The sequence below is a fragment of the Phytophthora ramorum genome (assembly GCF_020800215.1).
Source record: "Phytophthora ramorum isolate Pr-102 chromosome Unknown Phyram_PR-102_s0008, whole genome shotgun sequence".
Classification (NCBI taxonomy): Eukaryota; Oomycota; class Peronosporomycetes; order Peronosporales; family Peronosporaceae; genus Phytophthora; species Phytophthora ramorum.
In genome coordinates, this window is record NW_027150654.1 from 735,040 (window position 1) to 749,105 (window position 14,066).

At 53.6% G+C, this 14,066-nt stretch overlaps 7 protein-coding genes across 7 annotated transcripts; 2 read left to right on the forward strand and 5 right to left on the reverse strand.

Annotated features, from left to right (window-relative positions):
* Positions 1-137: 137 nt before the first annotated feature.
* Positions 138-4,119, forward strand: KRP23_9253 (Structural maintenance of chromosomes protein 1; the record flags this gene model as incomplete). Its single annotated transcript, XM_067894787.1, has 5 exons — positions 138-697; positions 763-862; positions 927-980; positions 1,050-2,858; positions 2,926-4,119. The coding sequence occupies 5 exons, from the start codon at positions 138-140 to the stop codon at positions 4,117-4,119; spliced, it is 3,717 nt and encodes a 1,238-aa protein (XP_067742430.1).
* Positions 4,120-4,305: 186 nt separating this feature from the next.
* Positions 4,306-5,067, reverse strand: KRP23_9254 (uncharacterized protein; the record flags this gene model as incomplete). Its single annotated transcript, XM_067894788.1, has 1 exon — positions 4,306-5,067. One exon carries the CDS (start codon positions 5,065-5,067, stop codon positions 4,306-4,308), a length of 762 nt encoding a protein of 253 aa, XP_067742431.1.
* A 189-nt stretch (positions 5,068-5,256) lies between these two features.
* On the reverse strand, positions 5,257-6,393 carry KRP23_9255 (uncharacterized protein; the record flags this gene model as incomplete). The annotated part of the gene is made up of 5 exons (XM_067894789.1): positions 5,257-5,725; positions 5,790-5,864; positions 5,925-6,039; positions 6,097-6,248; positions 6,314-6,393. 5 exons carry the CDS (start codon positions 6,391-6,393, stop codon positions 5,257-5,259), a joined length of 891 nt encoding a protein of 296 aa, XP_067742432.1.
* Positions 6,394-7,147: 754 nt separating this feature from the next.
* KRP23_9256 (uncharacterized protein) lies at positions 7,148-7,895 on the reverse strand (the record flags this gene model as incomplete). Its single annotated transcript, XM_067894790.1, has 4 exons — positions 7,148-7,217; positions 7,284-7,404; positions 7,523-7,680; positions 7,765-7,895. The coding sequence occupies 4 exons, from the start codon at positions 7,893-7,895 to the stop codon at positions 7,148-7,150; spliced, it is 480 nt and encodes a 159-aa protein (XP_067742433.1).
* Positions 7,896-8,965: 1,070 nt separating this feature from the next.
* KRP23_9257 (uncharacterized protein) lies at positions 8,966-9,768 on the reverse strand (the record flags this gene model as incomplete). The annotated part of the gene is made up of 5 exons (XM_067894791.1): positions 8,966-9,017; positions 9,090-9,155; positions 9,237-9,357; positions 9,434-9,591; positions 9,671-9,768. 5 exons carry the CDS (start codon positions 9,766-9,768, stop codon positions 8,966-8,968), a joined length of 495 nt encoding a protein of 164 aa, XP_067742434.1.
* A 791-nt stretch (positions 9,769-10,559) lies between these two features.
* KRP23_9258 (uncharacterized protein) lies at positions 10,560-11,269 on the forward strand (the record flags this gene model as incomplete). The annotated part of the gene is made up of 4 exons (XM_067894792.1): positions 10,560-10,654; positions 10,739-10,896; positions 11,013-11,133; positions 11,200-11,269. The coding sequence occupies 4 exons, from the start codon at positions 10,560-10,562 to the stop codon at positions 11,267-11,269; spliced, it is 444 nt and encodes a 147-aa protein (XP_067742435.1).
* Positions 11,270-12,096: 827 nt separating this feature from the next.
* KRP23_9259 (Sulfoquinovosyl transferase SQD2) lies at positions 12,097-14,049 on the reverse strand (the record flags this gene model as incomplete). Its single annotated transcript, XM_067894793.1, has 2 exons — positions 12,097-13,254; positions 13,324-14,049. 2 exons carry the CDS (start codon positions 14,047-14,049, stop codon positions 12,097-12,099), a joined length of 1,884 nt encoding a protein of 627 aa, XP_067742436.1.
* Between the last annotated feature and the right edge of the window lie 17 nt (positions 14,050-14,066).

Sequence of the window (14,066 nt, forward strand, 5' to 3'; positions counted from 1 at the left end):
TCTAAGAATTTTAACAACCGAAATGAAGATTAACGGACATAACGTTAAATACCAGAAACCAAAACATCGTCACAAAGTCCAAGCCTTTCAAACGGCAACCAGCAGCAACCAGTCCGCATCGTCTTCCGCTGTGCGCCATGGGTCGCATCGCGCGGCTGGAGCTCGAGAACTTCAAGTCCTACGGCGGGGTGCATGTGGTGGGTCCGTTCCACCGCTTCACGGCCGTCGTGGGGCCCAACGGCAGCGGTAAGAGCAACCTCATGGACGCCATCTCGTTCGTGCTGGGCGTCCACTCGCGCCAACTGCGCTCCAACCAGTTAAAGGATTTAATACACAAAGTCCCCGGAGACGCTCCCGACAGTGGGCGCTCCGCCTTCGTGACGCTCGTGTACGAACTGTCGAGGGACGAAGCGCCGCCCTCCAAGTCTCGAGCAGCAGCAGAGCCAAATGACGCTACAGACAGGAAGAAAGAGGTGAAATTCACGAGAATTATCTCGGACAAGGGCGTGGGCTCGTACCGCATCGACGGGCAAGACGTGAGCTCCGAAAGCTACCAGGGCCAGTTGAAGGAGATCGGGATCTTGGTCAAGGCGCGCAACTTTTTAGTGTTCCAGGGAGACGTCGAGTCTATTGCCAGCAAGAGTCCGACGGAGCTGACGAAGCTGTTCGAGCAGATTTCCATGTCGGATGAGCTGAGGTAGATATAGTTTTGAGTCTTGTAGAGACGAGGAAGAGGTTTGATGGATGTTTTTGGTGCTGTAGGAACGAGTACGATCGACTGCTGGACGAGAAGAACGCAGCGGAGGAGAATACCATTTTTGCATACAAACGGAAGAAGGGGCTGGTGGCGGAGAAGAGGCTGGTAGGTTAGCCTAAGGCTGGTGAGATGAGAATGGTGCTGATGCTGTTTTTTTGTGGCTGTGAAGGTGAGGGAGCAGAAGGAAGAGGCGGAGCAGTTCAGGCAGACGCTGGAGGCTGTGGTGGGTTTTCGGGTGTTGTCGGCGGTGGATAAGTGAGCTATGTCTGACGTGGTTGATTTGTGCGCGTAGAACAATCTTCGGGTTGAGCACTACTTGTGGCAGCTCTTCCAAGTACAAGACGACATTAAACAGCGAGAAGAGACTGTGCACCACTACCAGGAAGCTGGTCAAACTTGCGAGGAGAAGGAGGATACTGTTGCCCAGATTTATCACGAAAAGAAGAAAGAGCTGAGCGCGAGTCTCCGTGAAGTGAAAGCGAATCGTGAACGGATTCAGGATTTTCAGAATGAGATGGAGGATATCCAGCCGCAAATGATCCAGCTGCGTGAACAGACCAGGTATTCACAAAAGAAGATCGTGGAGGCCGAAACAACCGAGAAGACAATGAAGCGACGACTTGACGGGAAATCTACGGAAGTAGACGCTTTGAAAAGCGATCTGCAGGAATTGGAGAGGGCAAAGGCAGAGCTGGACGCAAAGCGGGTAAGCCAAGGAGGTGGGGAGGCTGCACTAGTTCTGGAAGGTTCACGCTTGGAGGAGTATCATCGAATCAAGGAAGATGTCCAAGTTAAGACGAATCTGTTGCGGAACGAGTTGGAGTCCATCCTACGGCAGCAAACTGCAGACCAGAACAAGGTGCAGACTCTCGCTCAAGATCGCCAAGAAAATCTCAAAATGGTGGAAGTGCTCACGGAGGACCTGAAACAAGCCAACGCACGCATCATTAGTATGCAACATGTGATTTCCCAAACCGAGCGTGATATCGCAGATACTGAAAAGAGCTTGCAGACAACTGACGAAGATAATCGAGGTCAGGCGCAAAAGAAAGAAAAGTTATCGCAGCAACTGGAGCGTGTCAACAACAAATTGCGCGATCTGAAAGACGACAAGCGACAGTCGCAAGCAGACGCGCGTAAAGCAGAAATACTGGAAACACTGAAGCGGTTGTACCCTGGAGTTCGCGGTCGCCTCGTTGACCTCTGCAAGCCGACCCAACGCAAGTACAATATGGCTGTGACTGTCGCTACAGGAAAGCACATGGACGCGATTGTGGTGACAGATTACAGGACAGGACAGGACTGTATTCAGTACCTCCGCGACTCCCGTGCAGGCAGCGCTCAGTTCATTCCTCTGGACAAGATCAGAGTGAAGCCGATCAATGAACGATTCCGCGGTCTGGGTAACAACATTAAGTTGGTGGTTGACGTGATCGACTGTGACGCTGAAATCGAGCCAGCGCTTCACTATGCTGTCGGTGACACCGTCGTCTGTGCTTCTATCGACGTTGCTCGTGATCTCTGTTTCCGTCAAAACGAAAAAGTGAAAGCGGTGACATTGGACGGAATGGTTGTGAGCAAGAATGGCAGTATGACGGGTGGCAAAACGCAGAATGACCTGCGTCGTGCGGGTCGATGGGATGAGAAGGAGGCGGAAGCTTTGCAGCAGCAGAAAGATGCGTTGGTTGACGAGCTACGTGCGCTGGAACGGCATGGGGCGTCGTATGCGAAGCTACAGACGCTGCGTACGCAACTGGAAGGGCTGAAAAGCCGACTGAGCCACGCTAAGGCTGACTTAGTTATCACAGAAACGAAAAGACCCAACATTCAAGCACGGATGGATGATGCCAAAAAGCGAGTCGCAGAGGTAATTGACCCCGAACTGCACAAATTTGAAACGACGGTTGGATCGCGCAAGGGCAAGATTGCTGCGCTTGAAGAGCAGATTCACAGTGTAGAGGACGAGATGTTTGCAGAGTTTAGCGAATCGATTGGTGTCGAAAGTATCCGTGTCTACGAAGAGAAGGTGCTGAAGCGACAGCACCAGGCGACAGAGATGCGTCGCAAAATCACTGAGCATGAAGCGAAGCTGCGCGCTCAGGTACGCCTGAAGTTCTGTTTGGAGGACGTATCGCTTTACTAACATTTCCTGCATTGCCGCTCTCCAGATCGAGTATCTTCAGTCGCAGGACTTTAACCAGCCCATGCTCGACGCAAAAGAAAGAGCAGCTCGAGAAGAGCAGCACTTGAAGCAACTAGCAGAAGAGGAAGCTGGGCTCACGAAAAAGGTTGGTGCACTGCGCAAGAAAAGGAAGGAGCAAGAGGAGCTACGGAAAAACTTGTCTACGAAGGTGGAGGAACTTGAAAAGGAGCTTCGAGAGATTGGCAGCAAGAAGGACAAGTACGAAGAGAGGAAGGGCAAAATCCAACGAAGGATTGCTGCGGAGGAGACGGTACTTGAGCGTCTGAAAGACCACAAAGCTGAGATTTTCAGGCGCGCGTCGCTGGACCAAATCACACTGCCAACTATCGCTCGTAAAGCGAACAACAGCTCCGAGGATGTTGATAGGGAAGGTGCAAGTAGTCTTGAAAACGCCGAGCTGCTGTTGGAAGATGGTGCTGCGGATCAAGAGGTGGATTTTTCGGCTCTCCCTGATGCTCACGTGGTGGTGGACGACAAGGAGTTTGATGACATCAATCGGAACTACGAAGAGCGGATTGGTGTGCTGCTCACGGAGCTGGACCGAATGCAGCCGAATATGCGGGCATTGGACAAGTTTGACGTGATCCAAAACCGGATTGGAAAAGAAGAAGAGGAACTGGATCGGATCAAGCAGCAGTCCTTCGAAACCGCGTCAAACTTCGAGAAGGTCAAGCTTGCTCGGTATGAGCGCTTTATGGAAGCGTTCAATCACATTTCTGGCGTGATTGACTCGACGTACAAGCAACTCACAAAGAGCTCCAAGCACCCGCTGGGCGGCACCGCATATTTGAACTTGGAAAACACAGACGAGCCGTACCTGAACGGAATGAAGTACAACGCGATGCCTCCAATGAAGCGGTTCCGTGAGATGGAGCACTTGTCCGGTGGTGAGAAGACTGTGGCGGCGCTCGCGCTACTCTTCGCAATCCACAATTACCGTCCGTCGCCGTTTTTCGTGCTTGATGAAGTGGATGCTGCTCTGGACAACGTCAACGTGAACAAGGTGTCAACGTACATCGCGAACTGTACCTTCCAGTGCGTCGTGATCTCACTGAAGGACTCCTTCTACGAGAAGGCCGACGCTCTGGTCGGAATCTGCAAGGATATCACGTTGCAGCAGTCGAAGTCTATGACGTTGGACCTCACGAAGTTCGACTGATCTCTCGATGGAAATGAAAGTTGCCGACGCAGCATTGGTGAGCAGATAACGTCGACTGGCATAGTAGTTTTATGCGTGCGTTGCAGAGGAAGCTTTGCGTTTGCGTTTTGGAGCAACAGAGGTGCAGTCTCTTAATGGATGGCATATTTTTATTGACTCTTGTCTACGATATGATTTTGCTATTGTTCAGGACTCGTTCGCCGCCCCGAATCGTGCTTTCGACGCATATTCGGCTTCCTTTTGCACCAGCGCCTTCAAGCGGTGATCTACGGCGGCTTGTGCTCTCGAGAACCTGCCGTAGCGGCGTTCTTCGTACAGCAAGAAGCATTCTGCCAGGCGGATCTTGGACGGCGGGTCCACCGTCACCTGACTGGGAGCAAACGAAGCCGAGTCCAGCAGTACAGACAAGTCCTCTTCTTCCGGCATTTCGATTGCCCAGAAGACACGCATGCTCTGGTCCAAGCCTCCGATCGTCGAGAGCGGATTCCGTCTAGGGAGACGGACCCCATCCATTGCGGCGGTGGCAAGATGGCTTTTGCTCACGAAGTCCAGGTCGCACGTCATTTTGAGTGCGTAATTCAGGTTTCGCCACAGGAACGGCCGGGTCTGGATCATGCGGCGCCGCCACCCAGCGATGGCTTCCACCGAAGCCAGCGAGAGCTCTCGAACACGTATGAGTGCCTCCAGCAACTCCACGCTTTGGTTATCTTGGAAGGAGCAGCAGCAGCGGAGCAACTCGTCCATACCAGCTTCCCTCGCTACTATCGCTCTCAGCACGACCAGTTCTTCTTCCGACAACAATCCTTCGTATGACAACGCCTTGGTGCTGGAATACCTCATGACTGCGCTGGAAGGACGCTCCTCCTTCTTCACACCGGACATGTAGGGCTTCAGCCGTCCGACCATGGCATCACTGTTGGGTTTATCGTCGCTAGTGCTTGACTGCATCCTGCTGCCTGCACTTCAAACAGAATCTGAACAGTCGGACACCTCGGGAGAGATCCATTTTCAGCAGCGCCAAGTCTCAGCAACAGCACAGAATCAGCAAGCAAGTCCTCTTCATTGCTTTGTTCACGACACTAGATTAATCTGCCTTGCGGTTGCTACAGCAGCCGCAGCTCTTCCGTATCGTACAAATTATTTGCGCTGCTCAGCAGCACGACGACGGATCTCTTCCCAGGTGGTGGGCTCTGCTGGGGCTTCAGCCTCACTGGGTGCTCCGAAGAAATAGTCATCTTCGTCATGACGCAGCGGCGCATTCTTGTCGGGTCCTGGGCGGCGAGAATCCCGCGAGAAGTGCGCATACGGGTCACGTGATAATGGGGCGTCGCGGTCTGCAAAGTCCGACGTATCATCGGCCGCAGGAGGCCTTGCGCCCAAGAAAAATGGCGAGCGACTTCCATTGTCGTTGGGCTCCCCGAAAGTCTCCTCGTCGCCACGCTCCCAGTCATTCGATTCCTTCTTGTCACGCGGCTTGTCAAGTCCTGTGATCGGCGGGATGCTACTGGAGATCTCGTTAGTAGAACGAGGTGCAGGAGGCAGCTTCGTCTTCGGCTTCGATGCGGAGCTTCCGGGTCCGACAGCAATGTTCTCGTTCCACGAGTCACTGCGATCATGAAATAAACTCAAGAGTCCACAATAAAACAAAGTATTCAGCTAGCTGCACGTACGTCGCAGCCGCCGTATGCTTAAACTTCTCGTTCAACTCTTGTACGAATGAATTCTCTGGTATCTTGGCCATCAAACTATCCACAACACACAAAAATCAAAAACGTATCACTGAAATCTCTTCAAACCTTCCTCACATGTTCCTGGCCCGACTAGCAAAAGGCGATTTATCGGCCGGAAGCATCAACAGGTCCGAGAACAAGTCCCGACGGACGCTAATAATTCCGTACGAAGCTCCAAACAGCCCTCCCGCTACAAAAGAATTGTTTATAAGAAAATGATAAAACACCCGAGAAATCGCCAACTCACACATCATAGCGAAGGCCCCTGCCACCTTCTTCTGGTTCTTGGACAGTTTCCACAACCCCGCCATGGCGGAAGAGCCCAGGACCGCCCCCAACAGCGCGCGGCTTCGACCTTTGCTCGCGTAGTGCGCCAGGATCTCCATCTCCGCCTCCGTTCTGGCGAATTTTCAGTAAAATTAAAGCGTAACACACAAAATCAAGTTGCAAATGCGTCCACGTACTTGCCGATGGAGGAACCATCTTTGTCTTTGGACATCTCCACGCTCAGCGTGCGGATGGCGTCGTCCACGGCCACCGTCATTTTTGGCTCGGCTTGGTCGAATGTGGGGTCAATAACGATACGGACGCTGATTGGAGGAAAAGGAGTTTCGGGTCTGCGAAAGTGCTGTTCGGTAGCTTCATTCGAAGACTGCAAATTCATACACGACACAATGCCAGGCTGGACGTTCCTTCGTTCGCAGCAAATTCGCCACACGCGTCTCCCTCGCTCGGGCAGCAGGACGCGATCTCTCGCTGGGCAGCTTCAGCAACACGGAACTAACGACCATAAATTACAATAGCTACCGATCATCCCGGCAACCCCACGAGAGTTCCTAGTGCAGCCACGTTCCAGACGCCTACCATCTAAGAATCCCTCTGATGGCAGCACGTTGTCTGGTCTTGTTCCTGTGTTCCATGAACAGTTGAAGGCGTCAACGGGTCAAGTTGACTCCGTTCCGATGGCCACCATGCACTGTTGACTCCCGGAAGAGACGACTCCCGGGGATCGCCTGATGGTGCCGTGCAGGTCGAGCACGCCAGTAGGCTGTTGTACACACAGATATCGAAGTGAATAGTCGTGCAATTTGTGCGAAGAATGCATGATCACGCCTGCTAACCAGCACGTGCTTGGGAAAAGTAGCAACGGATGGCTGCAGTGTTGCAATGTCTGGCCCCAAGTGTACACTTCTTTAGCGCTGACGGTTGCGGACGAATCGTGTCAGGAGGACACCTTCTCTAGGTTTGAGTTCCACTACATGTATTCCGATCATCAATTGAATCTCGTGTCTGTGACGCTACTGGGCAAACCCCGCCTCCTTCAACAGTTCCTGCGCAAACGCATTGTGTGGCAACTTCGTTTGAAGACTGGAGGTAGCGCACAGATAAACTATGTCAGTTTCTGCAGTCGTACTACAAGTCGCAATTACGTACATTTCTCTCGCTTGAGCTGCGTGCGGGGACTTCTCGCTTGGGAGCTTCAGCATCTCCGTGACCATCTCACGACGAATTCCACTGGCTCGCACCGACACCCCAGCACCGATTGCCGCGCCCGCTGAGCGAGACAACAACGAAAAAGCAGGCGGAAAACGTCAGAACGGTAGCAGAACGACCCCCCTCCCACCACCACGACACACGCACACACACACACACACACACTCCAATCTACGCACCGATCATTCCGGTGACGCCCATCGCCCGCCCCAGCGTAGCCACCTTCCACACACCAGCCATTGCCGACGCGCCTACGAGGCCACCGATAGCTGCACGTCGTCTGCCTCTCTGGTGGTACTTGACGAAGACGTCTCTCTCGGCTGGCGTGATATCCGTCCTGCCCTCAAACCAATGCACACGCCGCAAGTAAGTTCACCACTAGTGGAGAAGGTCACGCTTCAGACAGCAAGCCGAGACGTACTTCCAGCCTCTCGAGCCAAAGCCTCGTGGTCCGTCGAAGCGGTTGGGACTGGAATCTCCGTCCTTGCCGAACATCTCGGAGCGGAGCGTGTACATGACTTCGTACTGCTCGGAGGTCATGGAGGACAGCATTTGCGCTGGAGTTGGATCTTGGTTGGTGTTGCTTGTGCTTGCGAGCTGGAAATGGAATTGTGAGCTCAGAGGAAGTGGCGAGTTGGGGAAGAGTCAAGGTGCGGTGTGGTATGGTACGTGCACAGGTAGCACTGCTACTAGCAGAGCGAATGTTTGTTATTTGAGGGGAGTAACGCTCAGGATGAGTGCTCACGTTGAAGTCTGAATGATGGTGCAACGTAGCAGAATGATCGAGAATCGGACGGCTGCAACAGGTCTTGAGGACTTTCCCCTACTAGTGACCCTGCGGCAGTAGACTGGATACAGAGATGCAGGGTGTACCGCCTGAATACTTGGTAATCTTCCCTCGCACATTGTCCAGTCCACCGGATTGTATTTTGTGAGGAGCGTAGCTGCATTTGCTGTCGTCGTCCTCGGATTTTCAATCAGTAGCTGACTGAATCGGAATCAATCCGTGACTCGTACTGGAGGCGGTGTTGGGGGTACCGAAACTGCTTTGCCTAAACCGTCTTTGGTGTGCGACCTGCGAAGTGGGCAACAAGTTGTAGAGATGCAATCTAGCGGCTGGAATGAAGCCTAGTAATGACTACGTTCTTGTCGTCACCTATGCATGGCTCCGCTAAGACATTCTAGAAGCCCTCGTAGTTTTTTTTGGTCGAGTAGACTGGGGAGTAGAAGGAGGCTATAAGCTCGTCCTTTTCGCCGTTATCGTTTTCCTTGACTATTTCTTGAATCGCACTGAGTACGGCTTACGAACCAACGGTGGGGGACGAACATTTCACATAGTTGTCCGCAAAATGAAGCAGCAACATCACTCGTCTGACAACCAAGTGCAATGTTGACGAGGCTTTTCCGCGTGTCTTCGCTCGCACGATCGATAACCTTATCTGCGATTTTGTTGTTCGTCTTTCCTTCTTCTAAAGGGGGTAATTTCAGACCAGTTCATGTCAGTAGAACTCGTGCAACCAAGAGCGAAAAGCTAATTGCATTTAGCGAGAATGTTGGGAATTGGTCAAGAAATACCATCCTATGGCTGATACCCTCATCGTATCGTCCTCGTTGTGACAGTTTTACTTGTCCTTTGAGCTTTCAGTCACCGCTTTCTCCGGCGTCCATGGCTCACTGATGCCAAAGCAGTCGCTAATCCATCAAACAACGATTTTACACAAAATAGGTCGATATGTCGAGACGAACCTGTCAAGTGCCGCCTTCTTCAACAACTTCTGCGCGTAGGCGTTGTGCGGCAGCTTCGTTTTCAAGCTGATATAGCAAATCATGCACAGAAAGCAGCGTGAGGACTTGAGCTGGTCAAAAGGGGGAAACACGTTTCTCGTCACTCACATTTCCAGTGCCTGGGCAGCGTGTGGGGACTGATCGCTCGGAAGTTGAAGCATCTCCTTGACCAACTTGAGGCGGATGCGGCTAGCGCGCACCGACAGCCAGGCGCCGAGCAAGCCGCCCACTGCGAGGAAAGAGGATAAAGATCAGTATGTTACTGAAGGTTGAAAGTCCTGGATGTCGAGAGATGAACCCCGCACCGATCACTCCCGCGATGCCCAACGTCGAGCCTAGAGCAGCTATCTTCCACACGCCAGCCATCGCCAATGCACCCATGATTCCGCCAAATACTCCACGGCGCGCTCCTTTCTTTCTGTACTTCATAAACACCTCCCTCTCCGCTGGTGTGGCGTCTTTCCTACTCTCAATCAAGGATCGAAGTGTCAGTTTATTCAATGGACGGTAAAGCTTCATCACAAGTGCAGCATGCCACGCACATCCACGTCCGGTAGCCCCCGCAGCGTCCAAACGTTTTCTTGGCAAACAGTTCGGAACGCAGCGTGTACATGACTTCGTACTGATCGGCAGACAGCATTGTAGCTGGCAGTGCTTCTCTCTTGGGGCTCGTGCTACTGTGCTGGAAAATTGAATTGTGAACCGAGTGAAGACAAACAGCGCAGCAAGTTCTGCAACCATTCCGTTAGTTGTGAATGAATGCTCAATCCACCACCTTACCCGTTGTGCTCCGATTCGCAAGAACGTAGTCATTACTAGGCTTCATTCCAGCCGCTAGATTGCATCTCTACAACTTGTTGCCCACTTCGCAGGTCGCACACCAAAGACGGTTTAGGCAAAGCAGTTTCGGTACCCCCAACACCGCCTCCAGTACGAGTCACGGATTGATTCCGATTCAGTCAGCTACTGATTGAAAATCCGAGGACGACGACAGCAAATGCAGCTACGCTCCTCACAAAATACAATCCGGTGGACTGGACAATGTGCGAGGGAAGGTTACCAAGTATTCAGGCGGTACACCCTGCATCTCTGTATCCAGTCTACTGCCGCTGGGTCACTAGTAGGGGAAAGTCCTCAAGACCTGTTGCAGCCGTCCGATTCTCGATCATTCTGCTACGTTGCACCATCATTCCGACTTCAACGTGAGCACTCATCCTGAGCGTTACTCCCCTCAAATAACAAACATTCGCTCTGCTAGTAGTTGTGCTACCTGTGCACGTACCATACCACACCGCACCTTGACTCTTCCCCAACTCGCCACTTCCTCTGAGCTCACAATTCCATTTCCAGCTCGCAAGCACAAGCAACACCAACCAAGATCCAACTCCAGCGCAAATACTGTCCTCCATGACCTCCGAGCAGTACGAAGTCATGTACACGCTCCGCTCCGAGATGTTCGGCAAGGACGGAGATTCCAGTCCCAACCGCTTCGACGGACCACGAGGCTTTGGCTCGAGAGGCTGGAAGTACGTCTCGGCTTGCTGTCTGAAGCGTGACCTTCTCCACTAGTGGTGAACTTACTTGCGGCGTGTGCATTGGTTTGAGGGCAGGACGGATATCACGCCAGCCGAGAGAGACGTCTTCGTCAAGTACCACCAGAGAGGCAGACGACGTGCAGCTATCGGTGGCCTCGTAGGCGCGTCGGCAATGGCTGGTGTGTGGAAGGTGGCTACGCTGGGGCGGGCGATGGGCGTCACCGGAATGATCGGTGCGTAGATTGGAGTGTGTGTGTGTGTGTGTGCGTGTGTCGTGGTGGTGGGAGGGGGGTCGTTCTGCTACCGTTCTGACGTTTTCCGCCTGCTTTTTCGTTGTTGTCTCGCTCAGCGGGCGCGGCAATCGGTGCTGGGGTGTCGGTGCGAGCCAGTGGAATTCGTCGTGAGATGGTCACGGAGATGCTGAAGCTCCCAAGCGAGAAGTCCCCGCACGCAGCTCAAGCGAGAGAAATGTACGTAATTGCGACTTGTAGTACGACTGCAGAAACTGACATAGTTTATCTGTGCGCTACCTCCAGTCTTCAAACGAAGTTGCCACACAATGCGTTCGCGCAGGAACTGTTGAAGGAGGCGGGATTTGCCCAGTAGCGTCACAGACACGAGATTCAATTGATGATCGGAATACATGTAGTGGAACTCAAACCTAGAGAAGGTGTCCTCCTGACACGATTCGTCCGCAACCGTCAGCGCTAAAGAAGTGTGCACTTGGAGTCAGACATTGCAACACTGCAGCCATCCGTTGCTACTTTTCCCAAGCACGTGCTGGTTAGCAGGCGTGATCATGCATTCTTCGCACAAATTGCACGACTATTCACTTCGATATCTGTGTGTACAACAGCCTACTGGCGTGCTCGACCTGCACGGCACCATCAGGCGATCCCCGGGAGTCGTCTCTTCCGGGAGTCAACAGTGCATGGTGGCCATCGGAACGGAGTCAACTTGACCCGTTGACGCCTTCAACTGTTCATGGAACACAAGGACAAGACCAGACAACGTGCTGCCATCAGAGGGATTCTTAGATGATAGGCGTCTGGAACGTGGTTGCACTAGGAACTCTCGTGGGGTTGCCGGGATGATCGGTAGCTATTGTAATTTATGGTCGTTAGTTCCGTGTTGCTGAAGCTGCCCAGCGAGAGATCGCGTCGTGCTGCCCGAGCGAGGGAGACGCGTGTGACGAATTTGCTGCGAACGAAGGAACGTCCAGTCTGGCATTGTGTCGTGTATGAACTTACAGTCTTCGAATGAAGCTACATGTATCGAACAACACTTCCGCCCGGGAGCTCCTGAAGAAATCGAGAGCCTCAAGTTCTCAGTGAGGAGCTCTCTCCACCAGGATGGTAAGGAAAATCGCCAGTCGCAGGAGCATCGATAGCCTTATCATTTGAGGTTACATCATTTGTGTAGCTGTCGTTGAGTCAATCACTGCAATGCTGGCGGCAACAACTACCTTCTACTTCCATGACATATTCCAATTCACAAAATGCCTCTCCACACACGGTGCACTCTTCTACAGGCTGGCTACTAACGCTTTCTCGAAGCGGCCGACCAACGCGTTCATAGAGCGTCGCATACTGTTCGAGTGCTTTGTGTGTGGAAAAGCGCTCTTCGACAGTATGGCGGGCGCGTCTCCCGAGACGCAGGCGTAGTTCCTTATCGTTGGCAAGAGCAAGGATTGCGTGTGCAAATCCCTCGGCTGTAGCGGTCGTGACCGAGACACAATTCACGCCGTCTTCGAGGAATTCACTCGTTCCGCCCGATATGAAGCCCACAACAGGCAACCCGACGCTCATAGCTTCCAGCACTGCAAGTCCCAGCGTCTCCGTGAACATTGGGCTGGCAAACACGTGCATTGCTCGAAGCTGACGCACTAGAGCTGGTTCGTCGTTGTAGATCCCATCCACAAACTCGACGCTGGTCCCGAGCAAACCCCATTCAAGAGCAACATGCCGTAGCTGCGCTTTTTGTGGGCCGTCTCCGACAATTCGTAGCCGGCAGTGAGAGCAGACAGGAGACAGAATCTTCATGGCGGCCAGCAGAATCCCTAGCGATTTCTCCGACGACAGTCGTCCCACGTATCCGATGACAACGTTGCCATCCTCAGCAAGCGGCGTTGCTGAAGGTGCAAACTGCTTTGTATCAATGCCAGTAGACAACACAAATTTGTGGCGAGCGCGGACATTCGTCGCTACGGAGTAGTGATCCTTGGCAAAGTGTGACGGCGACAGCAGCACATCCACATCGACACGCGTTGGGTGGAGGTTGGCGAGCTCCATGATCACTGCCCGAGCTCCAGCAAGGCGAGCTGCAAGAACGAGCAGTTGGTCCGACAGGCTGCGCGAATTGGAAAATATGACGAGGCCATCTCCACACGGGAAACGCAGTGCGCTGACAAGGTCCGTCCATACTCGAGCAGCGTATCGCGGCCGGAGTTGGAGTAGAGCTGCTTGGTCCAGCGCCGAGACTTGTCGGGAATCGTGTCTTGCCAGCGGAAATTGGCGGTAGAAGCTGGCGAGCAGAGCCTCGATCACCCCGTCTCGTGACGTTTCCTCGTCTGCGAGTTCTTGTCGAGGAATCTACGAGCACAATCCACCAGTGAGACTTTCTCTTCTAGCTGCATCCTACCTGACAAGACGAGAACTCACCTCCAGCGGAAGTCCCTCGAGACTCACGTTCAATCGACGCAGAGCCCTCGTCAGGGGAGCGTCCGCCACAACTTTCTCGAAGGTTTTCACCACAAACTGCAGCTCGACTCTGCTCTCACTGCTCCTTGCGCCGAGCCCCTCCATGACCTGCAGCCACATTCGCCTCTGTCCATCAAACGCACTCGCAGTGGACGACACGTAGCACACCGGCAGGATGTCCCCCGCATTCGAGGAGTGGCCGCTCTGCAAAACCCTGGGGTTCACGAGCACAATCGGCCTCTTGTCACTCTCCTGCAGCGTGAAGCTCCACGCCGAGCGCTCGTCCGACACGTCCGCCACAACGTCCACATGCAGCGTCGCCTCTGCTACTGCAGCGGCACTTTCGTTCCACGCCCGCAGCTGCAGCTTCCAGAAGTGCGAGCCCGGGTCGACGCCCCCAAGCACCAACGAGTTGGCGTCCGACGTGTGTCGGTAGCCGCCGTCCGACACACTGTCCCCCGTCACCAAGAGGAACCCGTCTCGAGGGACGCGGAAGTCGCGCGTCTGGAAGTGCACGGGCAGACTCGGCAGCAGTCCGTCCAGAGCGGAGACCTGCCACCTCGAATGCTGCGCCGGGAAAGTGACGACCAACGTGGGCGTCTGCAGTGATGCAGCAACGACAGGGCCGACCCCAACGGACTGAAGCCCAACCACCAGCATCAACAGCTGCAGGTGCAAGTCCCGCATGGCGCTGCAGCTTGGCA